The 27,855-nt window shown below is 52.8% G+C and overlaps 1 protein-coding gene across 1 annotated transcript; it reads right to left on the reverse strand.

Moving 5' to 3' along the window:
• Positions 1-7,918: 7,918 nt before the first annotated feature.
• NR2F1 (nuclear receptor subfamily 2 group F member 1) lies at positions 7,919-27,469 on the reverse strand. The gene is given in 10 exon segments (XM_060236573.1): positions 7,919-8,020; positions 10,743-10,866; positions 11,925-12,139; positions 12,445-12,600; positions 18,167-18,411; positions 18,414-18,513; positions 18,516-18,548; positions 18,550-18,665; positions 23,943-24,470; positions 26,984-27,469. Coding segments are annotated over 10 exon segments (2,058 nt in total). The 5' UTR covers positions 27,423-27,469.
• Positions 27,470-27,855: the final 386 nt, after the last annotated feature.

Genomic DNA, 27,855 nt, shown 5'->3' on the forward strand with positions numbered 1-27,855 from the left:
CCAACAATAGCTAACAAAAGTTACAAACCTTCAAACTTCTAAGCCAGAAAAGTAACTGGTGGTTAGAGCGGCGCTGGGGCTTTAGAAAGCCTTCCTCTCTCACCTCCCCAGTTACAAAGAAATAAGATCGGACTCCGCGAAACGGTTATTTAGGGCTTTGTTTGCAAAGATGTCTGTTTTATCTGTCTGCCTAATCTTTGAGACGAGGCTTGTTTGTCAAAGAGGTCCTTTTACAAGATCGAAATTACTCGTTTTCTGCAGTGCAGCTGTTTTCAGAGCAAGTTCTAAAGGAAAAACCCGCGAGCCTCCCTATTTATAATAGCATTTCCAGTACCGAGATGAATTATCTTCCCAACTGCCACCAAATCCCCACCCCCACCCACAGACACCGAGGGATCGCCTCAGTCCTCTCTTTTTAAGCTTCCGTGGCTCTCACAAAAACTCAAGGAAAGGGGGACCCCTTTTCCTCAGATCGCCGGGCGGGGCGAAGGTGGAAGGCGGCTTCGTTTGTGTGAGCTTCACACCAAAGCCGAATCCACGGGACTGAACATGAATTCGGCAACCTGTTGAATCGGCGGAACTTTGGAATACTCTTTGCATGACTTTTCTCAACCAAGCGCCGCTTGCAATTGGGTGTTGTTCCGCTGGGGCAAATGGACCGGAAGGCGATTCCGTGTCTCCCTGAGTGCGCGTTTTTAAAGTGAGCAAATTGGCCGAGGTTTGCATATTGAGAAACATGACGCTAAAGGATTCTTTAGAATGTCTGGCTACTTGGAAATGAGATATTTGTCTCTGTCTTTGATCACATTCAAGTTTCCTAAAGCGTTTGCCCCGCCGGCTTTACAAATAATTCCTTGTTTCCAATTTGACATTAAATCTTAATGCTTCAGTTGCCACAAATTCCTCTTCCTTCTGATAGTTTTGCTTCTGTTTATGGGTCATAGTTTTCCCTGTGCATTTATGAGGCGTATTTTTTTTTTTAAAAAAAATACGTTTTAATAGCGGTCATACACAAAATATTGCAGTAAGAAAAGAAGACGGCAAGACTCAGGGAAATAGTATTTTTCAATGATTTCCTTCTCGATTATTTTCCCAGCATTGTTTTTTTCTTGTGATCATTTTCTTTTCCCCTCATTCCGGGCAGGATCTGAAAAACCTCTCCCTTTCTTGATCCTTTTCGTGCCTCCTGTAACCCTTCAAAGTCATTCGAAATTACTTTTCTTGTCTTTTGGCCATTTGTCAACGTCAAAAGTACCTGGGCTATCTAGTGAAATGAAAGCGTGTATCTTAGACATATATAAGGACCCTTCAGAAGAGTTTTCTGGAGACCAATAGGTGCCCGTTAATGTCCAAATGCCCACTGAGTATTTATAGGGAGAAATAACCCAGCTTTTCAGATAATATTCTGGGATAAGATTGCAGAATCCTTATGATATTCCTCCAGTTCACTGAAGTTCCTATCGAACATTGTCAAGAGTGGTCAGTGTTAGGCAAGATTTGGGAACACTGGGGCCAACATTCAATGCTACTTTTTAGCTCTGCTTTAGTAGTATTTCTGCTCCAAGAGCATGGATCATTTGTCTGTCTAACTACCCAGCCAACGACGGTACCAGAAGGTTTTCATATATATTATATGATCTGGACAAATATGAAGGATATTCCCTTGTTTAAAATGCTGCAGGTCTCTGCTTCCTTCGTGAGGACCTGTCTCCATACTTTTCAATGGAAATGAACTTTAGACAGCAGATGAACTCGAGAAGGATATCAAGTTACACTCTTCTCCGCTTTATTAATCTTGAAGATTTTGGCTCCTTGCAAACTAATATCGATCTTGATAGGGGACTCCCCGAAATATGTCTTTCTGATACTTTCCAGACCTCTGATAACCATGTTACTCAAGCAAAGTACCCCCCCCCCCCCGTGTGTGTGTGAGAGAGAGAGACGGTGCCTTAGCATCAAGTAGACCGGGTCGTAATTTCTTTCAAGGGCAGTTTTGCCTGCCTGCTTAAAAAGACCCGATTCCCCTGCTTTCCAAACACTGTTCTTTCCAATAGCTCTCACCTGCCCATTGCCAATGAAACAGATCCCTGGGTGATTTGAATTGCTAAACCGGGGGGGGGGGGGGGCGAATCAAAGCCCAGGTAGTGTTAGTACTCCGTCTTCGACCAAGAAAAGATAAGGCAAGGCGAGGCAGGGAAAAGTTTCTGCGAGGAAGAAGGAATAGTTCCTGTAGGTGAAACTGGAACCCAAGAGCCAAATTCTACAGCATTTCAGATTTTCATTATCAGCTTTCAAACCCGCTACACAAGAAACGCTTGCTGAACTTAATCCGGAACATCTGTCTGCAACAGTAGCACATTTCTGTGTGCTTGTATGCATGCGAGTGTGTGTGGTTTTGGAGCTGATCAAGTTGTAAATTTTCCGCCTTAGGTTTTCAGCGCCTCCTAGTTACAGCCTAACACTTCGAGCTTTTACAAAGGCTCTAAATAAAAGGGAGAAAATGAAATAATAACCATGTAATTTATCAAATGTTACCAGTCACACCAAACCAACCCATTTCCCCCCTGAGCTACTGATAAAGAAGATCGTAAATTTCGGAGAAATTGAGTCAGAATGAACAGTGTCGCAAATTGCCCCTGAAAAATCCATCTACCAATATACTACAACCCACCTTTTAAAAATATAAATATAGTTACTCACATTCATATTTCTGTAAGCAGGATAATGATAATTGTTTTACTTTATTATATTAGTAGAACTTTCAGATTTCTTTTCTGGGGAGAGATTTGCCATGGAATGCATGCCTAACCATATCATCAATATAAACCGCTGAATCTCTTAAACTCCAAAACAGCTTTCTAAACTAAATGAATACATTTAGAGCACAGAGGGTAACTCCTGCAGAGTAAATTTAAAAATTAGGAACTGTTGAAATAGCCTCCACCCACTCAAAAAGCCTAAAAAAAAGTCAAAATAAGACCTGCGTTTGAGTTTTATGGCCATTTGAAAGTTTAAATCTCTCATCCGTGTTTTGATCCATTTGTGTCAGAGTGACAAGGAGCTCCTGTGGCTAGCTTAATGTGGCTAGCTCCTGTTTCTGCAGAAGCCAGATCTCCCCAATGTATTTGCGTTGCAGCATCACTGTTGCAAACATGATCATCACCGATTGTTGTTGAATCTCCCAAACACAAATTAGCTGCATGTTGGTCCAGCTCGCTATCAAACACCGCCCCCCCCCACATACAAACATATACAGAAAAACCAAACAAAAAATCCCAACATTAAGTAGATTACAACATGATTACAACAGGAATTGGCAGAGGAGAGGCCACGGTCCCCATTTTGTTTCTGATCTGCCTTTTAATTTTAATCGGGATATTTATAGGCTCTGTGTAATTCTTCATATTATTTTATTAGCACTTTTGGGCGGGGGCTACGATGCGTTTTTTCAGAAAGAAAGAGAGCAAAAATCTGATTTCTGTTGTGGTAGCGGGAGGAAGGGGGGATGCGAAAAAGGCCGTTTCAGTTCTGAATCGGGAAGTCTTGAGAGAGAGAGCGCCATCTAGCAAACAAATCGAGAATCAAAGGCGAGGCGTCGGAGAGGCCCTTCGGGCAGGCAGAAAGAAAAGAGAGAGCGAGCCGGAGCGGGAGCAGGAAACTTAAACTCCCTCGTCAGTTTCACCTGGACTAAGCGCTCTTCCCCCCCCCCCCCCGCTGCAGACAATCCACACCCAGTTAAGAGTTAGGCAGGCTTTCCCCCTTTCCCTGTCTGCTCCTGGAGAAGCCGCTCTACTCCCCCCCCTCCCTTGCCTGTTCTTCGACTTTATTTGACTCTCCACCTCTTGCTTAATCAAGGCAAGATTCGAGCCCTCTCCGGTCTCTGCTATTTATACACCCAGGTACACCCACCTGGCTGGCATGTAATAACCTTCAGCGACCCTTATCTTCATCTCGCATCTTTAAAGCAGGGCGTGGGTGGGGGGGAAGGGGGAAAAAGTAATCCTGGGCAGTACGGGAAGGACATATTGTCCTTTAGCTATAGCCCTGGATCTCCCACCCCACTAGACAAAGCGATTTGCTGATATCACGAAATTTGGGAGAGTAAACGATCCCCTGAAATAGGAGTCGCGACTTTGATCAAACTTGGATTTCAAATGACTTCATCGTTCAAGGAAAACAATCCCCTTCAATATGTATTTTCTTGTCTTTCATAGGGCTGCAAAACAAAGGCGAAGGTATATTCTATCTTCTTTGCTATTTGATTAGAATAATCTTTTGGTTTTTTATAACTTTCAGGATACCAAACTAGAAGGGGGGGAGGGGAGAGGGAAGGGAGAGAAACCAAATAAATCAACCCTGCGTTTTTGAAAGCTATGTTTACATTAGTTCTGCAAAATTAAACAAAGACAGCAAATGATTTTGCTGGAAAGAAATAGTAGCCATTCTGTAAGCGCCTGGAAGGTTCCATAATAGAGGAGGCATTCTAAAGGTTTCATCAAAATCATCCCCAAGCGTGTTTGGAAAGAAAAAGACCAAGACAAATAACCCACACCTTTGCACGGAGAGCTTTTTATTGGCACCTGCCGGAATATGTTCAGTGCAGAGTTTAAGTCAGACCCAGAGAAGTCCAAATGTCAAGGGTCACTCTTCTCACTACTATTTTGAGGTCTTTGGACTTTGAAACATCTCCCTGGGACAGGGCTACTCTTCAAAATATTTTTATTGTGCTAGTTTTTTTGTTTCTTTTTTGGCCTAACGTATTTGGAAATATGCATTTTCGAAATTCAGTATTGAAAGGTTTCAGCGGATGCCATATCCTTTCTCAGATCTTTTCAGCGGCGTGTTTCCCAGGCAATTAAAAAGACGTGGTACCATAATGGAATGAACAGTGAAATGTTCCATTCTCGTTATAAGTATATGTAGTTAGTTCCAATGATTCTGGTTTGTTCTCCTGCCTTCGTGGTCTGAAAACGGAGGGCTGGGCTCTGCCTTCAGCCTTCTCTTGGGGGGGGGATCGTTCTCTTTTGTGGAATCCGTGGGAGGAAGGTCTTGGGGGGGGGGCCCTTCACATCATAGAGGAGGGTTTGAGGCGCTCTCCAGTTTTCGAACTTCACTTGAAAAACTGAAGAACATGGGGGGGGGGGGCTGGCTGATCTCTTCGGGTGGCTCCTTCCACCCCACCCCCTCTCATCCTTCAGATTTTCCTACCCAGGAAACCGGCTCCTCAACGGGGTTCCCCAGCTGTTTAAATGAGCATTGATTTATTGCGTTTAAAAGTAAATTTACACACACGCCAACATCGCTTGGTTTTGTTTCCGCAAACCCGAAGATTTATTTTCTACTTAGCGCTTTTCTGACAAACGCGTGTCCTTTAACTTTATTACACATCGATGAGGAAATCTTTCTTCGCCCCCCGCCCGGAATTTATTGCTCTTGTTACCTGTTTTGTGGGGGGGGGGGGAAGGGAGGGAGAACTTTCCTGTGAACCAGAGACGCTGTGCTGGGGAAAAGGCACTCAAAATGCAGCCTGAAGAATCTCAATACAACCCGCAGAACCAGAGCTATTGAAACAGAGACCGGGGTCCAAGATAGTGAAGATTTTCCCCAAATCAGAACGATTTTTTTAAAAACAGGGACTTTATCTCCTCCGATGCTTTTTGCAACGAGGATTGGGGGGGGGGGGGGATCTGTGGAGAAACGTAATCAATGGCTGAGGAGTAAATGCTCATCTGAAAAGCAAAATAAACACAGCGCACTCTCCCCCCCCCCCCCGCTGCCTTACCTCTGCGCAATAAACTCCCAATTACCAGACTAGGGGCTGGTTGATCTCAGGGGATTGGGCAGCACTTTGAAGCTGTTTTTACTGTACACTTCATCTACGTTTGGGTTGCCTTTAGCTCTCATTAAAAGGCCACTGGCTCCTTTCCACTGATACTCGGTCACGCGTCTTCATCTCAGCCTCTCGCAAAACAAAGTTCTTAACATCTTATCACAGGGCAGGAGGCGCGGGGTCTCTTTAGGGTGGAGTGAGGGACGAGGCGGGAGGCAGAGAGGGAGAGAGAAAGCGGGGGGTCAGGAATGGGGGGGGGGGGCAGATTTGGGCTCTCTGAAAGCCGGCCTCGCGGGCGGATTGTCGGGGCAACAGAGGAGCCATTGAAAGAGGCCAGCGGAGAGACAGGCGCTCCTGGGCAGGCTCTGTGCCCGTGTGAATGCGCTCGGGGTCTGGCTCCCCCACCCCCGATTTCTCGCAGGGGCCTCTCGGTCCTAATCACTTTAGAGGTCGGCAAAGGAGGGGGACTCTCCTTTTGCCTGGCAGGAGTGAAGATGTGACAGGGCTGATCCCGAGGAGGCCGCGGAGAGCTTTGTGAGAGATGCCCTTTCGCCCCGCCCCTAAAGACACGGCCGCCTCAAGGGTGACCCCCCGCCGGCATTGCCCACTGCTTGTCCGGCCGGCCGGCAGCGGCTCAGGCGTCACGGTCGGGCGAAGGTGGGGGGAGACGGGGGAGGCCTCAGTCGGGAGAGGCGCCGACAGGGAGCCGGACCCCAAGCACAACTCGCCGACCGAGAAGGGAGGACCCCCGAGTCCCCGGGAGCGCTTGCAAATGCTGCCCCACAGAAGGCGTAGAGAAAAGGGGGGGGCAAGCCCTTGCCGCTCTCCCCAGCATTCACATTAAGCACATTTCTTTCTGGCTGCCCCTTTGAATAGGGCCGTGTCACTCAGCGAAGGAAGGGCCGTGGCTTCCCCACCCCTCTGCCGCACAGGCGGGCGGCCTCTCTCTCCCCCTCCCCCCAGTCCAGCTCGCCAGCCAACGAGGGCTGAGACCAGCGAAAGTTACTCCCTGACGCTCCCGGCTCTAGGCCCCAAACAGCCAGCAAGGCGCGCTCCCACACTGGCCTTCTCTGGAGGTGGCCTTGCCCCGCTGCACCCCCCCCCCCCATCTTGCTGGGCCCCGGCATCAGGCAAGGCGGGTGCCAGGTCTCCGGGAGGGCCCCCTGAGGAGGCTTTTTCACCAGCCAGGCCAAGAATGGGAAGGTGGCCAGGCCAGCTCTCCCGGGGGCCACTCCTGCAGGTGGGAGGAAGCGGAGGCCTGCACCGCTTGAGAAAACGGCCCGATTGAGGGCCAGCAGCCCGGCTTCAGTCCCGGCAGCTGGCTTTCTCTTGCGTGGTGTCGGGCACCAGGGTCACCGCCCTTGAGATAAGCCAACACCCGAGGAATCCGCAGGTCTGCAGGCGGGGGGGGGGGGCGAGCCAGGGGCTGCTTCAAGAAGACGCACCAAGCCCCCCCCCCCCCCCCCGAGAAGAGGCTTCAAGGCGGATCCCCGCCGCTGCCTCCCTTATGCGCCAGAGAGCCTCTCCGCATCGCTCGCTACCCTCATTGCTGGATGGCTCTGTTTGGCCGAAAACTCCTCGGGTTTAGGTGTCTGGGCCACCAGCCCCACCAGCAGCCATCTGTTCTGCTGAGAATCGATCTCGCGATTAGTGAGGGAAAGAAAGGCGTTGCGGCCGGCCTGGTGAGGCCGATCTTTCTGGCAGGCTTTGGGCCCGCTGCCATCCTCTCCCCCAGAAGCTAAGGCCCCGCTTTCTTCGTGTTCAAGAGTCTGCTTGAAGCGGATGGTTGGGTTTGAATGCCTGCAGTCCGATCCATTAACCATTTAAGCAGCACTTACCCTGGGCCCCGCGCCGAAATCTACCCAGTCTTTGACTTGTCTGAGTGCCAGAGGTTTCGGTCAAGGAGGGAATCCCATCCATTGGGGCATGCCAGAGCAAGCCATGTGAACCCGGGAGGCCAACACTGCGGCATGGCTGGGCTGGAGATAGGCTTGGAGGGGGAGCAGGGCTGCCGCCTCCCAGCTGATATTTGCTTTGTGGAATAATGAAGAGCCCCAGTGAGCAGAGTCTCTCCCCCCTCCTCGTCCCCTACAAGGGCGCCCTTACTGGGGGAGATCCCAGCAAGAGGCCGCTCCGTTCCCTCATCGCGATCACGGCGGCCACTCGCTCGGGCTCCGCTTTCTGGTGGCCCTTTGGAAAGGGATGGAGAACCGAGGAGAGAATAAAACGCCAGTTAAAATGCTATTAAGCCCAGCAGAAGGTGCAAGGCTCGCGCCTCGTTCCGCCTTGATATGCAATTAAATTACGGCAAATTCCTCTTTAAATAATATCGTTTGGAATCCTTCGCTAAGATTCAAGGATGTCTGAGGTTAGTAGCTTTTAAAACGTCAGTTCTAAATGGCTTATGCAATGAATAGCTACCTTTAAATCCTAACATCATTATAAATATGCGATACATGTGGATGTCAGTTTATCTCTACATATTTCTTTTCAAATGAGGAAAGCATTCATGATCATCATCATAATAAAGCTCCTTGACATATTTTAGTTTAGAAAAGCAGATGTTAATTTCCTCTGCTCGTCTGCCTCTCTCTCTCTCACACACACAGGCGCGCGCGAGCGCCCGCGCTTCCCACAATCTTGTTTTATGACCAGCTATGCTGGAAAGAAGCTAGCCTGGCCTTCTTCGGTGCTCTATGACTAGTAGTCGGGGGCAATCCAAGTATATCTTCCAACGTTGAGGGTTTGCAACAGCAACAATAATCCAATAAATGAAAACCTTGCTATAAAATAGAGGAAGGGTGAGGATGTTCTGTGGGAGAAGGAACACACCTGAAGCCGAGGGGGTGGGACACCTGGTGGAGGGCTTTTCCCGCAAGGGCAACAAGAGCCTCCCTAGGAGGTGACCCAAACGGGCAGCCTGTAGAAGGAATTTGTGCCAGTCTGGATGGCCCCGGTGGCTCTCGCCACCCATGATCAGCAAATCCAACCCATTATTATTATTATTATTATTATTGCCTTGGGAGGTTTCGCTGCACACCACCCGCTTCGGTTTGGAGCAGGCCTCTTTGGCTGCTGGGGGTGTGGGGTGTGCAGATGTTTTCCCGGGGGCTCTCCCCAGCCAGCCAGTCTTGCCTTGCCTTCCAAGTGATCAAGTGCAAGAATTTCCCAGCGATTTCTCTCTCCCTCCCCCTTCTCTTTTCGCCCCATTAACTAATATGTTTGAGAAAGGTTCTTGTTTGCACTGAGTTACATGGGGACCAGAATACATGGGAGGGCGAAAAGGGAGAGAGGGAAAAAGAGAAAAAGGAGAGGAGGGAACTGAGCCCAGGACTGAGCCTTCTCTGGCATAACAATTAACAGTATGCAATATTTATAGTTCTGCAATGTTTGCCGTCAGGAAAGAAAAAACACACAAACGCAAAATGGTGGAAGTTTAATCAACAGACACCCAGAGATTGATCAAATAGAATGAATAAACATGCCTGGATTACGCAAGATGCCGGTGGTCTTTCGGCCTGCTCTCGATGAGGAGGAGAGGGCCCTGGAATCCAGGGGGCTGGGGGGCGAGTGGGGGGGGGGGGGCTGATGTCCACGCTCCCTGAAATCACCCTCTTCGGTCTGAAAGGGTCAGATTTAGCAGTGCCTAACCCTAGCAAGACATCAGCGCCTCTTCCAAGGAGGAGCAACTTAGCCGGCGGGGCGGGCGGCTGGGGCAGTGCGGGCGGCGCCCCCTCTCGAGGAGCTCTGCTGGAGGGAGGGGCTGCCGCCTTTAATCTAAGTGAAACTACGCGGCTACGAAGAGAGACGCCCGGTTAGATGGGTCCCCAGCCCGCATCGGAAGGGCAGGCTCTGCCGGTGGTGGCGGCAGGAGGGCGAGGAGGCAGCCATCTGGTGCGTCTGCCAAGCCGAGGGCAGAGCCGCAGCTTCCTCCAGGCGCCCGGCGTGCAGTGCTGCCTGCTGGGGCGGGGGGCTGGCGGTCGAGCGGCAGACGAGGGCAGGGTGTTGCCAGGGCCGGCCAGCGCCCCTCGACGGAGCTGCGCACCAACCCCTAGCTGGGGGAGGCGCTCCCGCACGGGGGGGGGGGGGAGCTGGAGGGGTAAGCCCCGCCCCCCGCGCCCAGGCGCGGCAGGGGATAGGCTGGCCAGTGGCTGACGTCACCCGGCAGGCGCAGCAGAGGGGGCGGGGCGGGAGAGAGAGCCCCTCTGGGTCTCGGCAGCTGGGAAGTTGGGCGGCGGCGGCGGCGCAAGAAAGGGGACGGGGGGGGGGAGGGGACCTACGGCGACTTGAGCTCGCGGTTTGCTTCTCTTGCTCTCTCTGCCCCCCGGGAAGTGCTCGGGGAGATGGACAGAGCGGGCCGAGAGGAGAGGGGGCTCGCTCTCTCCGCCCAAGTGTCGCCATACACGCAAATCAAAGCAGTCCCCCCCCCACCGCGAGCCGGCCCGCCTGCGCCTCCCGAGGCAGCGCCCTTGAAACCCTTGGAAGGCGCACCTGAGGGCGAAGACCCGCCGGTGCTGACTCCAGCCTCAGCCTCCCGTCTCCCGGGCCCTCCGTGGCTCTCACAAGGTCCGCTCGGTCAGATGGGCCTCCCCCTAGTCGGCCTCGCTCCTGTAGCATCCTTGGCCTGGGTGGCCCTCACTGGGACTGGGGAGGGGAGCTGGGCAGGACTAGGCTCCCTCCCCCCGCGGCGGACCCCCCAGCCCAGCCAGGCAGTCAGTCACTTACTTGGGGGGCGCGGACCTTCTTCCCTCCCGCAGCTGCCTGGCGCCTTCCTGCTGGTCGTCGCGCTTCTGCTTCGCCAAGCCTGGCCGCCCGAGCGAGTGGGGCCTGCTCGGAAGTCCCAGGCCCTGGACTCCCCCCCCCCCCCCGCCGCAGCTCCATCTGTCTCTTGCTGGCCCCCTCCCTCTGTTGCCCGCCTGCCTCGGGCTCCATTGCAGCCGGCGCCCTCCTCTCCTGCGCCTTCGGTGGCCGGGCGTTGGTGGCGAGCTCTGGGGGAGCGGTCCGAGAGGCGGGCGCGCCGTGGCCCGAAGGCCCGGCTGGGAGTGGGAGTGCAGATTGAGACATATAGGAAGGATCCTATAAAAGGGTCATTGCGGAAGGGAGGCTGGACACCAAGTTTGGGACTCGTGACTGGCATTCGTGAGAGGCCTGCATATTTTAAAAAACAACAAAGCGAGCCCCCAAAGAAGGGCTTAGAGGGAGAGGAGGGGGGACTGGGGGAGAAGTTACTAAGTGACAAACATCTGTCAACGTGGGCTCATTTGAACGCTTTGTCGCCAGAAGAAAATGACCTGTTTTGTAGGCGTCGTTTAGTAGATGCGAGGAACTTTGTGCGTCCCAATTGTGTGTCCCAATCGTTGTGTATTTCATCCCAGTATCTTTATAAGATGGAGCTAAACGAACGTCGGTATCTTTCTGGCCTTGAGATTGGAGTCACACACGCACCACCCATCACCTCGTCCTTACATAGTACTGCAAGGTGGGGGAGATATATATATGGAAAAAAGAGCGTGGGACTAGAGAACCAACTAAAGCCCGAGAGTCTTTCTCGCTTTGGTGCAGCGGCAAAGGCCGGCAGAGCGCCGCCCCCCAAGTGGCCAGAGAGCTCAGCGGAGCCGGCTCACCAAGAGACTCTCCAGTCCGGACTGGCCGAGCGGGGGCTGCTGCGCTTCAAAAGAGTCGCAGCGGCCGCAGCCAGCCACTGGAGCGCCTCTGAGCCGGCCTCCTAAGCTGGGAAAGCCGGCAGGTTGAAGGCAGGGAGGGGAGGGGGGGAAGGGGAGGCTGGGCCTGGTCTGGACTGCGTATCCGCGTCGAGGCTGAGATGGGGGGGGGGGGGGGAGGGCCTGCCGAGAAACTTCTTTCTCCTCCAGACGTGGCAGGACAAAAGGAGGGCGGGGAGGCCTAGTGGTGAGCTGGACATCTCTGTTAGTTGTCAGCGCAGGTCTGGGGGCAAGCAGGGAATGCTAATCAGCCCTTGCAGATGGGGGGGGGGGCGGGGAGGAAGCGGCAGATCTCTCCCACGCTCGCTCTTTCCCTCCCCTCCCTCTCCCGCACACACCAATCTGCTGTCCCGCTTCCTGCCTCGTCTTCTTACCTCCGCGATCCCTGAGCCACAAAATCAACACACAGCCGCGCGCCTGCGCGCTTCTGGTCTCGCTCGCAGAAGAACTCCTGAAGGCTGATCTGCAGCCCGGGGGAACTACTACAGTGCTTGCACCGAAGGCCCTTGGATGCCATCCAGTCCAGCGGAGTCCTCGCGGGGCTTTTGGTTAAACGGCTGTGAATCGGTTGAGAAGGGTATCCATGGGACTAGATCGAAGGATCCCAGGGTCTCCAGGAAAAGTGTGGCTGTGGCTCATGCTTTATTTTCACAGCTTCTCTCTGTCTCTGTCTGTCTCTCTCTCACACACACATGTTCCTCCCGCCGGCCTTTCTTAAGCAGAGAGATCGATAACTGACCCCCCCTCCCCCTGGTTTGGCCGGTGCTTTATTTATGTGGCCGAGCAGCGACAAAGGGCCCCCTAAGTCAACCCACCAGGGCAGGCCCCGCCGCCTGCAAGAAGAAGGGGGAGAAGTTCTCTCTGGCTCTCCGCTCCATCCCGACCGGTTTCTACGCTGAAGTTTTGAGCCGGATGGTCCCGGGCTTTCTGCTTGACCGAGGGCCTTGCTGCCGGCCCGGGGAGATCGAGCTCCCTTGCTAGCCTGCCCCCTGGGCTCTTCCAGCCCGGCCTTCGCTTGTCAGCCGAGCTGGGCTGCTTTCCAATGTTCCCCTTATTTTCCAAGGGGGGATCAGAGGGGGAGGAGTCGCAGTCCCCCCCTGCTCTCCTCGTTAATTGCTTTCTTTCTTAGCAATTATATTTATAGAGCGATTTGCTCCTTTCTGTGTTATGGCTTTGTGTTTCTAATGGAGACCACGTGGGCCGCAGAGGGTGTGTGTGTGTGAGAGAGTGAATGGAAGACGGATTGTCCCCCTACGCGAATGCGCTTCCCAGGCAGGAGAAGGTGCACCTCTTCTTAAAGTAGCAGCCTAAACCAGCGATTTGGGAGCAGGCTCGTTACATTCAACGAGACTTACTTCCGAGTAATCCTGCATACGGCTGCCCTCTACGGACCAGTAGCTGAGCTTTCTCTCCCCCCTCTCTCTCTTTCTTGGATTACCATTTATTCCACCAGGCCCAGAACCCTGACTTTCTTTTCAATTATTCCGCTATGGAGCCATGAATGAGGGATGTACAGATAACAAGACCAGAGCAGCACCTCATCCAACCCCGCCTCTTCTTCCCACCCCTCTACAGGTGGCACCTTGCATAAAATGAACTGGTTACGAGGAGGGGGGGACAGCTTGCGGGCGATTTCTTTGCCTTCCCTGCAACCGCAGGCCAACGAAACCGAAATACTCGGATTTCAGCCGGTTCAGCTACGACTCGGATTTCAGCCGGTACAGCTACATCCTTCCCTTCCCTTCCCTTGCTATCCTTCCCTTAACTACCCTTGCAGCCAATCCTCGGCATATTTGCTCTCATGTAAGGCCCGCCCGGGGTTTATTTCCAAGTAGGCAAAGCTACACAGGCATGTGGGACTTCTGTGCGAGTTTCTGCCAGGTAAATAGGTCTGCTGATGGGCTTCAAGCAAGGTCTTAATTCGACTATTTGAATCAACTTCCAAGCATTGAAGTAGATTTGGTGGGAGGGAGCGATGGAGCGTCACCTTTGCCTGCTTGCAGTTTCGGAGGTCTCCGTAAATCCCCCCTTTCTTCCCTTCCCTATTTTGTGAAGGATCTTCTCTGGGAGTAGCGGGGGGGGGGGGGAGAAGGGGGAAAGTGTTTAGGAAGAATATTTGTCAGGATCGTTCTGTGATATTTTTTTTGTTTAAGCACACTCGCCCCACTTTGAAAACGAATTCGCTGACAAGGAGGGATAATAAATTAGAGACGCTTTCAGATAGATATCTCAGACGTGAAATTGCGCCCAGCTGGTTGTGTAAGCAAACAAATAGTCCCATGTTCCAGACTCTCGACTTGCGGCCTGATAAATGGAACACGACAGAGGCAAATGGCTCTTTAACTCATTTAGGAACACAACTCTTGGGGTTTCCCAAGTCCAAGACCCGGGCGACTGCGTGGATCCCGAGCCAGTCCTGGAAATGAGACTTTGATGGCTCCCCCCCCCCCCCCCAGGGAGGCCTCCTCAAGTCACCGGTGGCCTCCAATCTCCCCCCCCCCCCGCCCAAGTAGTCTGTACAAGGTAAACTTCGCCACCAGCACAAGTGCCTTCCTCTCCAGAAACCCTTTATAAAAAGAACAACCTGTTGTGTGTGTTTTTAAATTAGTTTCCCTTAACAAAGAATGTATGTGTGAGTTTTTAAGAAATCACACTCAGAACTTTTCAAGCAGCAGACCGCAACCGTGGTGGGGTGAGAGAATGGCTCTGGAGGGTTGAGGGAGACTTCAGGGCACTCGGAACAGCAACATCCAGACACCATGGGGGGGGGGGGGGGAGTGTGTCTCCCCCCCTCTCCGGCTCCAAGTGTACATTAAAAGCTGGCTTCTTTCAAGATTCCAGAATCATCCCGAAGCCCCAACAAAGTAATCGCTCGATCCCTGTAGCTCTTTTTGCAACACGCTGCTTGAGCTCTCCAAACAAAGATCCGCAGGCTTGTTTCTCGACAACCCGCAACTCGGGCTGCATTACTATTCCCTCCTGGGGTTGGCGATGTGGGTCTCCATCATCGGGAGGGGGGAGGAGGGGGCTGTCCCAATTCAAGAGCAGTCCCTTGCGGGAACTTCTTCCTGACCCGTCCTGCAGCCCTTTCCCACCACCTCGCTCTCTTTTCACGAACCTTCGGCCTTTCAAAGGGCACGGACCATTTAAACAACAACAACAACAGAATGAAAGAAATAATGATCCACACCAAAAGGAACCAGCCAGAGCTTTTGTCAAAACTCTGCTAGCTAGACTGCTCCTTCGTTCTTTCTCTCTGCCAGAGAACTGCAGGCTTTATTAATTGTGCCCCCCCCCCAATGTTAAGATTATCATTCTTAAAGAAAAAGAGAGCCCAGCTCGGAGCCATTCCTAACGGGTACCCATTTTGGATACGGATCTGACCTCTTCCTTTCTTGGCAGACGAAGGAAGCAGCGGCCCAGTCAGCAGAGTCCAGAGACAGACTTTTAGGCCCTGCCAGGAATCCTTTCCTACCAGCCCCTAAACAGCCGGCCAGGAACCTCTCCTCTTTCATCTGAGTGGGACTCATTTCTGCCTCAGGCGCTTAGGAGATCTTATCCACAGGAGGAGGCAAAGTTCTCCCTCCTAAGCTCGCAGGCGCGGGGTGGGGGGGTCCCATTCACTTGGCCCGGGCTCATCCTCTGGGCGCGTCCCACCTCTGGCTCGGCGTCACTGAATGCAGCCCAGGACTTAACAGGTCGCGGCATTTCACACGTCAAAGGTCGTTTATTCACTACAAACAAAAGCCAGCCCCCCCCCCAACCCACTCTACAATTCTTCTGTTTATTAGCGTCCGGCATTGGCACCAGTCCTCCCCAGACAAACAAGCCCTGGCGCTCCTCTCGGAAAATTGGATTGACTAGAAGCGGCTTTTTAATTGGGGCGTTGAAGGAGAATAGGAGGCTGAGAGAAGGCAGGCGGTAGGGCCTGGCCTGGCTCTCCTGAGGGCATTTGCTGGCCGGGGCAGGCGCGCTGGCAAGAAGACGGGTCCTGTAAGGTAGGGCAGCAAAAGCCTCCCTGGGAAAGGACATTCCCAATCCCACCGGGGCCTCAAGCTATTTTCTTGAGAAGTGTCTATAGAGACATTAACACCCGAGAAAGCCTCGGCTTTAAAAAGCAGTCTCTCAGGCCACCACAAACGTAAGGAGGGCGTCTGTTGACTTGCTCGGTTCCGTTGGTCAAAAGGGCCTCGACCCTCAGCAAGCAGCCTTGAATCTTCTTCCCAAGATCTCGAGCGGCTGAACTGCGCCCGTCTATAACATTTTTAGGCCGGAGGTGAACGCAAAGGAAGCCGAGGCAGACATGGCAACTCTGCGTTCCTGGAGCATCTGTACTTAGAGGGATTTGTTGGGGGGGGGGGCGGTTGAGGGACGGGAGTAGTAATTCTTATTATTACCCACCAAGTGGAAAACATGGCAATGAATATGTTTAGTTCTAAGACCCTCCCCCCTTTCGCTTTCTCCAGCACTTGCTCCCTAAGGGCTGAATGGTCAATGCCTCTCTCTGCTCCCGGAGTCTGAGATGAATTTCCTCCTCGCTCCTCCCCCGAGGGAAGGAGGGGCACCCCTCGGCCGTGGCGAGTCACCAGGCACTGGATGGATGGATCTTTCATGGAGCGCCCACCTGAGTTCCAGCCAAAGGGAGCCTCCTGCAGCCTGGCTGCTCATCAGTTGACTAGTCCATAGACTCCAACTCGCCGGCAGCAATGATCTTGCAGCTATAAGTGCCCACCCTATAGAAACTCTCTTTCTCTCTCATCTGCTGCGCTAGAATATTAAAAAAAAAAAACCAGGCGGGTTGCGCTGAAGGATCTTGTTAATATAACACCCCCCCACCCCAAATCCTGGAGAGTGTAGACAGCAAATTAAAAGGGAAAAAAAAAACATTGCCAGTCACTCCTCCAATTGAAAATCCTGCCTCATCCTGGATGTGTTCAGTGGGCTGGGGGGGGGGTTGGGGTTGGGAGGGGGGGACTCACAAATGTTATTTTTAAAGACTCAGTTTTATTAATACGTTAAGAAAGAGCTCCCTTGGCAGTGTGTGTTCTTACCGCGCTGTCTCAGATCCTATAAAACATTAATGCCCTGAAAGTTGTACAGAGATCTGCAGCGACCAGCTCCAAGCACCGGGGGAAGTCTCTACCTTCAAAAGAAGCTCCACTCGAAGAAACTACTGGTAGGTTTGCTAAGGGGATGAGGTGGGCTGCCGGTGGTCTTTTGAAAGAGACCCTGAATTAGGATTCAGGGACAGGTACCCATGTGCCCACAGGAATGGAGACACTTGCTGTCCTTGAGTCTGTACACACCACCAGACATGTATCTCTCTCCCCTCCTCCGCAGGTTTAATATTAATACGTCTCTTGAGTGGGAGGGGGTTCACTCTTTGTATGTAGGGAAAGGGGGGGGAATCATTCTGATGCTCCCACTTTCGTTACCAGCGATCGGGGGATTAGAACTCGTGGTTAAATCACCAAGATGTACACCAGGGAGTAAATCTTCCAAGCCTGATACTGTGTTTCCGCACAGAGGAAAAGCCTTATTTATGTAAAGGGGGGGGGGGGAGAACAAGGTCTTAGTTCTGATCTCAAAAGGAACAAAACAAGCAACGTTGGAAAGCACTGGAACCTTCGTTCCAATTTGTACCCCATATTGCACACAGCGGGATCTAGAGGTCTAGTAGGTGAAAGGGATTCTTATAACTTTTCCTATTTTCTCAGTCTCAGAAAACCAGTCAGCTTGGGGAATACTGCGAGATGTGTGCACCTTGAACAATAACCTCTCCAAATTATTTATTAATTTTAAAACCCACTTCCTCCTCCCATGAAAGTCCAGGTGAAGCTCCAACCCCTTCGGGGTGGGGGTGGGGAACCAGCGCCCACCCACCCTGCCCAGAAACCCCACAGAGCAGATCTGCTTCAAGCAACGAGACTCGGAACTGATGGGGGATTTTGGAGTCGCTGTTCGGGTTCTCTTCTCTCTCTCTCTCTCTTTTTTGCTAAATTCTTTTATTTTTGTTTAAATTCTCACTTCAATTTTTATTCTTGAAGAACAGCTTCGACAACATATATCGCACTCATTATAAGAAGCAAAGGGTTATATCAAAATTATTAGTATAGAATCACAGGAAACCTGGTTTGGAACCAGAAAAAAATACAAAACAGATATAGATACATACACACAGAACAATTCCTTGTTTGTTTTTTAATAATTATTTGGAAAATGTTATTTCCCACCCCTCCTAATCCTTGTTTGTTTCTTGTGTTTTTCCTCCTTTATGCGCTACGATGCTTTAAATTTTACAAAAAAAGTGAAAATAAAGACTAATATCTTACAAAATCAAGAACAATGTTCGTGGTAAGCGTTTACCTGTGCCCCCCCTTCCTTTTCTACACCAGTCAATTCGCCTTCCGTTTTTTGCTTTGTTTTGTTTAAACTGTTTGTTTTGTTGGTTGGTTGGTTTGCTGTACAGACGAAATCATCTCAGTCCGTCATAAGTCCAGGAAGATCCATTCTAGTCTCCTTTTGGGGTTTATATTAAAATCCCATAGGTCCTTTATTATTATTATTATTATTATTATTTTAAATTCTCCATCTGTGTCTTATTTGTTCCACAAACACGGCGTGTCCTTTTAGTTTTTGTGTATTTATTGAATTCCTTGCTTTCTCCAGCTGCCCGGCTGCGCGGCTCTACGCGCCGAGCTCTCGGGACTGTCAGTGTTTGCCTCGGGACCCCCACCCCCGAGGCGGCGGGCCGGCCCCCCTCCGGCGCGACAGTTCTTCGGGGGTCTCTCTCTCTCTCTCTCTCTCTCGGAGCGGGGAGGCCGCGAGGAGCTCTAGGAAACTGGATGGACATGTAAGGCAGTTGAAACTGCTGCCGGAGAGCAGCATGTCTCGAATGAGCGTCTCGATGGGGGTTTTACCTACCAAGCGGACGAAGAAGAGCTGCTCGATGACCGACGACGAGGGACGGTGCGCAGCGAAGGCAGCCGGAGGAGCAAGCTTGCCGAAGCGGCTGGGCTGGTTGGGGTACTGACTCCGCACGTACTCCTCCAGGGCGCACTGCGACTTCTCCTGCAGGCTCTCGATGTGCGCCGCGTCCGACAGGCCACAGGCATCTGCCCCACCCGCGGGGAGACAAGAGGGGGACACGGTTAGCCGCGGGGGGGGGGGGGACGCAGCCGCGCTCCTTCGCTCTCCCCCTCCCGCCCCTGCGCCGCCGCCTCCCTTTGTGCCGCCGCAGCCGCCGCCGCCTCCTTCACCTGGCAAAGAGAAAGCCAGGCCGCCCGCCGGAGCCATCTTCCCCAGCCGCCCAGGAAGCAGCCGCCGGGAAGGGATCGGCTGCCTCGGCTGCTGGGGGGAGAGCAGCGTCCCATTGTTAGCCCCTGGACACAATCCACGCCCCCCCCCCCCCCGCCAGCCGTGGGGGCATCGCTGCCTCTTCTCCTCCTCCACCCGCCTGTCCCAGATCATCAGCCAGAGAGGAAGCAGCGAAGGCTGCAGCAGGGCGGGATCCGGGGGCCCAGGCCAGTCAGGCAGGTCTGAGAATCGCCTGCAGCACTGCCGGGGGAGGGGAGGGGAGGGGAGGGGAGGGGAGGCGGCTTTGTCTCGGGATCTCGGAGATCCAGTAATTGAAAACTGGTCACATCTTTGTAAGCTGTAGAATCATCGCGAGGAATACGGCTCAGGCCTCCCCCCCCACCCCCCACCCCAGCTAAAGCCTGTGCTAAGCAGGGTCTGCAGCTGCTCTCTCTGACTCGCTCGCCTCGCACGCACGCACAAAGCTGCCCCGGCTGCCGCGCATGAGCCCGGGAGAAAGCGGCTGGCTGGAAATAAGGGCCCGACAGCCGGGCTCGGGCCCCGGGGGTGGTGAACTGTAATATCCCCAAATATCCAGATGCCTCGCATGCTCTTCACCGCCAGCAAACTAAAAAAAAAGGACTCCCTCCCTCCCTCCCTCCCTCCCTCCCTCCCTCCCTCCCTTCCTTCCTTCCTCTTCCTTCCTTCCTTCCTTCCTTCCTTCCTTCCTTCCTTCCTTCTTCCTTCCTTCTTCGAAAAGGTTTTTGCCATCCCTTCCTTTTCTTCCCCAAATAAAAAACCCATAGATAGTATTTGGAAAGGGAGTGAAAGGCCCATAACTAGGCGTTCAAGAAACCGCAGGGCAGGGAAATTGTAGAGTCGCTGTCGCCTCCCTCCTTCAAATACACGCCCAGTTTTTCTTATATTAATAATAAATATTTCAAAACACCGGGATCACAAGGCAGCAGTCGGCGAGCAGGGCGGCTGAGCGCAGATCAAAGGCAGCCTTTGCTAAATATGAATTAATCGCAGGGTAATGGCCCCCAGAAGGACAGGAGAGCACTGCGAAAGAGAAACGATGACCCTGCAAAAGGCACTACAGATTATTCAAAACAGCCCCCCCCCCAACAAAAAGAGAGAGAGAAGAAAATCGGTGGCAAGTGTGTTTTTATAGCATTGTATTGTATGGAAGTTGGGGCTCCTTCTGCTGCCAAAGACCGGCGTCGCAAAGATCGCCCCAGCACCTTCCTCTCCAGACCTCTGGCCTCGAGCGAAAAGAGAAATAAACCAAGCTATAATTCAGGTGCTTCTGAGGAAAAGACCCCCGTGACCCCAGCGACGCCTAAGAGCGCTTAGATGTACAATTACTCGCAGCCGACTGTTGTGCTAATCCATACTTTTGCCATAAATGCAGTGATCAGTGGTAACATCTCAGAAAGGGAGGGGGGAAGAAGAGGCGCAGGACGGAGGGGGAGCGGAGTCTGCCCTTGCTTGCGATCACTAGGCCAGAGTCACCGGCCTCCTTAGAGGGTGACTGTCAAAGAGCACCTTCCACGTCTCCAGCGAGCCTCTGACTCGCTCTTTTATTCCACACAACTTGCCAATAAGGCAATCTGAAATGGGGCCGACGAAGCGCGTTTCTTTGGAGGCCTCTGGTTCCATGGCCCAGGATGGTAAAACACCTATCCTATCCGGTAGTCTACCGCCAACGCCACTCTGCCTCAGCGCCGCCCCCGGGAACCTGGAGAACAGACCGCCAGGCAGAGAGGGCAAGAAGCCGCCATCGCCGGCGCTCCTCGCTGGTTTTCTCCTCTTTTCTCTCTGGTTGCATTCCCAAACACCTCTCTGAATAAACGCCACCTCAGCGCCCCTTGCCGCCTCGGTTTTCAACCCCCTCCCAGCAGGCTGGGTTTTATTTGGCGGCCCTTGCATTAAACAGACTTCAGTCCAGAAGGACTTCTTTCCAAGCCAATGTGCCTAGGATGGGGGGTGCTTTCAACCTCCGCAGTAACAACAGGATCTGAAAATTAATTAACAATCTATGCTATCTGATCGATTGGCTGATTGAGTTGAGACGAAATAGAGCAAAGACAGAAAGCCCTGCATAAGCCCTGCACCTTCTGTGAGTTACGTCTCAGGAAGGGTGAAGGGGGCTGGGGGGGGGGTGGAAATTGCGCGTGGACCCACTTTTTAAGATGGCCATATTTCTTCCTGCAGTCATTATTTCGCCATATTTCTTCCTCCAGTCTATGGCAAAGAACTGATGTAAATAAATAATCATTACTGTTCGGCGCATGCCAACCTGAGCCTTTTGTACTACAGGGAATGTATTTCATGTAACGCATCAGAAGAGTTTAGTGTTCAGAAAATATAGACGTAATCAACTCGCATATAACCTGAAATCAAAGTTCTTATGGCGCAGAAGATAGATTTATTGAACTGATCTTATCTAACCCGGTCCCTCCGTGGGGAGACTTTGTATATCAAAGCCGGGGGTGGGGGGAGTTCAGAAGGCGCATTCTTTAATGAAGCTTGCATATTTGTATGAAACAAACAAACAAAAAACCCACAAAGCAGGTTTACAGCTTTCAAGTCCCTGGTGGGACAGGTTCCAAACTTTGGTGGGTGAAAAGAAGTACCCAGAGCCCTGACGGTGGACAACGGCCAGACCAGAGAACCCGAGCCAGAAACGCTGATTTCTCTCCTCTGGAAAAGCGCTGACTTGGAAGTAAGTCTCTTCCGGCGCCGGCGCCTAGGAAGAGATTGTTCAATTAAAACCCTTGGGACGAGGTGACTAAAAGTGTCTTTTCCATCCATCAAAGTTTGCTTAAAAGTTGGATGACTTGGCGAAAGACTTGTCTGAAATTATCCTCTGGCGAGCAATCAAAGGAAGATTAGGCCCAAGTGGAAATGCATGGGAAAGGGAAAGGGGTGGGGGGTGGGGGAAGAGAAGAGAAGAGACGAGATAGCTGTTGTGGCAGTCATAGTTTTTATATCTTTATGCCCCTTGGAAAATAACACGATTCATATTTCCCCCTCCCCATTAATCTGGGACGTCACCTTAGTTGCATTGCCTTGGTGAAAATTGAGAGATGTTAAAACGCAGGCGTGGGGACATGTAGATAGAAATAGAGATAACAGTCTTATAAAGTCTTCGAGCTACGCCCTGAGCCAGAATCTGACAAAGCAGAAAGAAATCCTCCTCTTTCCCCACCTCGGATAGAGGGGCGGGGGCAGTCCCATCCTCTAGCCAAGTCCTTTGGTAGCCAAGCCAAGGAACCAGGCCCTCCTCTTTCTTTAGGGCTGGAATCGAAAAGCCACATTTCCCAAACCAGCCCTGCTCTTCTCACCCCCTGGCTACTTTAGATCTGACCCCCCCCCTCCCCGGAATGAAACCAGTTAACAAACAGCATCCCCGGCTGCCGAAAGATAAATCAGCTTGAAACAAAAATGCCACCAGGGTCTCTTTTTGTCGGTTGTGAACCACGCGTTCCCGTCAGGGAAGACTGCTGGAGATGAAACGCACCCCAATGTCGAGGTGACTGTTCAGTAAATCTCCCCATTTGTTTCAAGATCTGCACTTGATCCTCGGCAAAGAAAGAGGCCAGCCCTTCCGCCGCCCTCACTGCGGGCCTGCATTTGCAGCCGGCGGAACGAGGGGGGGCAGTCACAGTCCACCGTCTGGGAGCGCCGCGCATACCAATGAGATCCCCTCCCGGCCTAAATACATTATCCGATGCTCAAATCGATATTAATACTACATTTGCTACATTACAATATCGCGTTCAAATGCAGGGAGTCATTCGACTACAATGTAAATACTATCCCTCATGCATGGAAGGCGACACGTTTTTCTTTCTTTTTTTTTGACGGATCCCTGCGCCGAGCCAGGCCCACGGCGCGCGAGGCCATCTTTGTTCCAGGCAGCTTTTGTACAGCGTTTCGGGACACTTCACGGGGAATATTACATGGGCCCAGAAGGAAAAAGGATATTTCCAAAAAGTATTTAAAAGGTGGTAGATCCAACAGGGGCACGCGCCACCAAACTGTCAGCCTGCGACTTCTTATCTGGGTTTCTATTTCCTGGCACTTTGATGTTTCTGTATTGTTTCCCTCGCTCAGGTTAGGGGGATAAAAAGATGTCTTGTAGTCTTACGGGCTCCAGTCGGAGCACTTCAAAGGCGACGCTAATGCACTCTCCCCCGCAAAGTTAATTTGAACCATCTATCATAAGCAAAATTGCTAACATGCGCCTGGCCCCCGCCTGCCCTTAATTTGATATTTTTGCAGGCAATCTGTTACTTTTCCCGATATATGTAGGGTTTCGCATTGTGAGAAGAAAAGGAAGGGTCACCTTGCAGGCCGGATCTCCTAGCCCTGAGCCGGCTGTGGGCCCGGCCCTCTTTCTTTCCCACTTGCTGGCTGGGGACTGGGGTCTCGCTCGCTTTTAAAGCGGAGCTGGAATCCATTTTTACGAGCCCCACTAACCACAACAACTGCAAATATGAATGGTTTCCGATAAGGGGGAAATCAGGCAGCAGTAAAGCAGTATTATTTATGATTTATTTGCGCTTGTGTCTTCCTTAATGGAATCAGCTCTGGCAAGGAGCCCTTTTTGCAAGGCCTTTAAACCTCCAGCTTGCCTGCCTCCTCCCCTTTTCTTTCGTAGGAATCCCCCCCCCCGTGCAAAAAAAGACATAGAGCTCTAGAGCACCCCCCCCCCACACACACACACTCGCATCCTTGTTGGGCCTAATACAGCAGCTCAGCAGGCCACCTTCCACTCGTCAGTTTCACCGGAGACCTACAGGAAACCTTCAGCCACTTCCCCAACCCACAGCCAAGCCACCTCTCAGCCCTTTTGCTAGAACCCAGGTAATCCTCGCGGATCTACATTTCTTGGAGAGAGGGGAGGGGAGGAGAGAAAAGGGGCCTATTTCCCCACTGCCTCGTCTGGAAGGCCCAAATGGAGCTTGGGGTCAGCATGCTGTGCTGCGGGGGGGGGGGGGGCGCCTCCAGGCTGCTGTTCTCCCGGGGTTGCCTCCACCCGCCTTGGCTGGGCCTCCTCTTCCCCCTCCCCGGTGCTGGGCACTGACCTGATGTGAAGAGGACGATGGCTTTGAGGCAGCTGTACTCGGCCGAGTCGACGTGCAGGGCCTTGAGCTTCTCCACCTGCTCCTGGAAGATGCGGATGTGGTCCATGAAGGCCACCACGCGGTCGGCGGACATGGGCGAGGCGTGGAGGCCGGCGGCAGCCAGGAGCGGGGCCACGTGCAGGGGCATGGAGCACTGGGCGGCGTTGAGGACGAAGAGCTCGCTCCAGGTGAGGCGCAGCAGGGCCACCTGGTCGGTGATCTGCAGGTCCGGGAAAAAGGGGATGTTGCGGGCCCACTCGACGGCGCTGAAGAGCAGCCGCGCTGCCAACTCGCAGATGTTCTCGATGCCCATGATGTTGTTGGGCTGCATGCACTGGCTGCCGTAGCGCGACGTCGGGTAGGGCTCGGCCCGCAGCAGCAGCGAGATGTAGCCCGACAGGTAGCAGTGCCCGTTCAGCGGGTCGCCGTTGGTCAGCGCGTACTGGCCCGGGTTCGGTTGGCTCGGAGGCATCCTTCCTCGCTGAACCGCTGACGAAAAGAGGGAGAGAGAGAGAACAGGAGAGGAAATGTGCATCCAGCAGCCTTGGCAAACCCCAGCCCGCCAGTCGCGCACAATGCAAAGCCGCCTTCCCGCAGCAGCAGCACACACACACACAAGCGCGCACTCACACACAAATCCGAGCAGGGAGACGCGCACAATGCAAGCCCCCGGACTTGCATTGTTGTGCAAATGGGGACTCCGCTACTCCCCGGCAAGACCGCCTCATCCTCATCGTTATATTAAATATGCAGGAAGCAGCCCCGCCAGAACCACCCGGGCTCCCCTCGCTCGCTCTCACTGGGGTTTTCCAGAGACCCCCCAAGCCAATCTAGCCCCTCAGCCAAGCTCCCACTCAGCCGAGTCTCCGCTTGATCTAGCTAGGCTCCATCCCTCCGTAGTAAACAGGCTTACAGAAGTGCTTTTTTGTTGTTGTTGTGTGGGGGGGGCACCAATCGTCGGTATGACTTCCCCTTAAAACTAGAGCCCAGCTCAACTTCTGACATTTTAAAAATAAGGCTATTGGATCCTGGTTTCAAAAAAGCTTTCCCTGTCCAAAGTCCTAAGGAAGGAAGGAGCGTTGTTGTTATTTTTGTTAAGAGAGAGAAATAGAATAAGATTCAGACTTACTGAATCCAAACATGAGTGTCAAAATGGGAGGGGTAGGATTAAATCCTTGCCTTGGCTGATAGAGCTGTAAAAAGGCAGCCCAAAAAGGCGCAAGCTGGCCGGGGCTCAGAAAAGGGGCTTCAGGAACTAGCCCAAGTCCGAACGCAAGCAGCCTCGGAGTTCTTGAAGCTGAGCAAAGTTTGCGTGTCTGAGTGTGTGTGCCCGCTTGTGTGTGTGTGCTTGCGCGAGTGTGTGTGTGAGAGTGAGTGAATGAGTGTGTGTGTGTGTGTGTGTGTGTGGGTACTTAATCAAGGCCAGCAATTCAGCCTCCTGCTATGTAAACAAAGGTAACTTGAGGCAAGGATTCCGCCACGCTGTAAAGCTCAGAAAATTTATATTTTCGATTTTATTAGAGTTTTAAGAAATAGGACAAAGAAATACAAAAAGGGGAAGGGGAAAGGGAGAGGGAAATTTATATTTTCTATTTCGCGGGGAGGGGGGATATTTTCTGGAGTAAATCCTTCTTTTTACATGGAAAACGTAATGTTCCCACGGACCTGTCAGATTCTCTCCTCCAGCTCAAAATTAGACTTCTAGACCTGATACTTTTTGTGTTTCAATTACATGCAAACACCGTTCAAAGAGTGCCCTGTTATGTCTCTTTCTCTCCCTCTTGCTTTCTATATATACTTACGTTACGTATATATATGTTTATCCTCAGTCCCCTCTCCTATCAAAAACTTCCTGAAGCTACAGACGAAGTCGTCAGTGGCCAGTTTTAAAGAAATCCCTTTCTTTCTTGTGGCATAGGCAAAAAATTATTCCGAAAGCAAGCTGCTGCACAAAACGGAGAGCTTGCCACATTTTGACTTTTAAGACCTCCATGAAGAGAGCCAGTTTTAACTATCACTCCGCTAAGCAGGTTGAGGGGCAAAAATAAAATAAAAACACCGACACGCACTAGGCCATTAACCCCGCCACGGGGTAGCAGAGAAGCAAATAACAAGGTAACACACACAGACATACACACACACACACCCCTTTTTGGAAAAGACTGCGGGAATTGTAATGCTGGCGGGGGAAGTGTTATGATTTTAAAAATTGTGGAGGGGGTCAGGATTACGGTGGAGATGGAGCATTGAAATAGACGCCGGGGTTTGTTTGAAGCCCACAGAAATCAAATGAGCAGCATGCGAAGAGGGACAAAAATGACAGAACTGGGGAAGCACTGATGGCTCACAAACTTTCCTTTGAACGCACGAGGCAGTCAAAACAAGGCCGGATCTTGCGAGAGGCAGGCTAGCAGACCAAGAGAGTGCAAGGTAGCAGCGACACCAGCAGCAGCAGTTTACCCCTCCCCCCCACGAAAAAACCCTCCTTACCAGTATCCCCCCCCCTCCCAAAGCATCTCTTTCAGCTTTCCGGTGGCCTGTCTGCCTTTCTTTTTTTAAAAAGGGAGACGGCTCAAAATGGATCTAACTAAAAGATTCCTTCCCTTTTATTTTCTTGGTTTTTTTGGGGGGGGGGGGAACTCACAACCCAAAGAGAAATGCGATCCCAAGATCGAGAGATATGGGTTCCCTTCCCCTGCTCCAAGCCAATAATAGAGAACGAGCCCCGGTATAGCCTGGGACCTTCTCAAAACACTTTGGGTCGTGCTTTCATTGGTAACGATAGCACAGATTATAATACAAATAATGTTAAGGCTAGCGAGCAGCTATCTAAGGAGGGCTGTATGCGATGCAATGGGGGGGGGGGAGCCTGGAGGAGAGGGGGGCGCCAGCGGTTCTCTCTCTCCCTCCCTCCCTCCCCTCTCCCTTTTGGCGATCTGCTGGGGTGGGGGGACACACACAGGACACGACACGCTGGAGTAGAATAGGGAAGAAATATTCACCTTCCCGCCTCATGCCCACTTTGAGGCACTTCTTGAGGCGACAGTACTGGCACTGGTTGCGGTGGTGCTGGTCTATGGGACAGTTCCGGTTGGCCCGGCAAGTATACGTTAAGTTCCGGCGGACGCTCCGCTTGAAGAAACTTTTGCAGCCCTCGCAGGTGAACTGCCCGTAGTGCTTCCCACTGGATTTGTCGCCGCACACCACGCACTCGATGTGCTGCTGCTGCTGGCCGCTCTGCCCGCCGCCCTGCTGCTGCTGCTGCTGCTGGCCCTTGTCTCCCGGCGTGGACGGGGCGCCCGGCTGGCTCGGCGTCTGCGGCGTGTGGGGGGCCGCCGAGGCTCCTTGCTGCGGGTCCCGGCCCGGCTGAGCTGCTCCGGCAGGGCCGCCCCCGGCCACGTCCTCCTGCGCATCTCGCCAGCTGCTAACTACCATTGCCATATCTCGGGCCCAGGGAGGGGGGAAAAGAGGGGTGGGGGAGGGGGCTGCCGGGGAAGAGGCCGGGAGAGGAGAGGAGAGGAAGGGAGCGGGGCGGGTGGGGAGGGGGCGGGTGGGGGAGAAGGGCGGCTGCCTCGCTGGAGGGGGGGCGCAGGGGAAGGATCGGGGCTGCTCCCGCCTCTCCGCTGGGCTACCGCCGCCGCCGCTCTGCTGCTCTCGCCGAGGGTTCGCGGCTTCCCTTTGCCTGCCCTGCCCCCGCCTGCCCGCCTTCTGCTTCCTCCTCCTCCTCCTCCTCCCTCCTCCTCCTGGCTCTCTGGCTGGCTCCCTCCTAGTCGGGGGGCAGAGGGATCCCGGAGGGCTGCCTAGACCCCCCCTGGCCTGCGACGCCCGCCCTCCCCCGCAGCAGCTCGGCGGCGCTGGTCAAGTGGCGGCGGCG

The sequence above is a fragment of the Heteronotia binoei genome, chromosome 4, assembly GCF_032191835.1.
Source record: "Heteronotia binoei isolate CCM8104 ecotype False Entrance Well chromosome 4, APGP_CSIRO_Hbin_v1, whole genome shotgun sequence".
Classification (NCBI taxonomy): domain Eukaryota; kingdom Metazoa; phylum Chordata; class Lepidosauria; order Squamata; family Gekkonidae; genus Heteronotia; species Heteronotia binoei.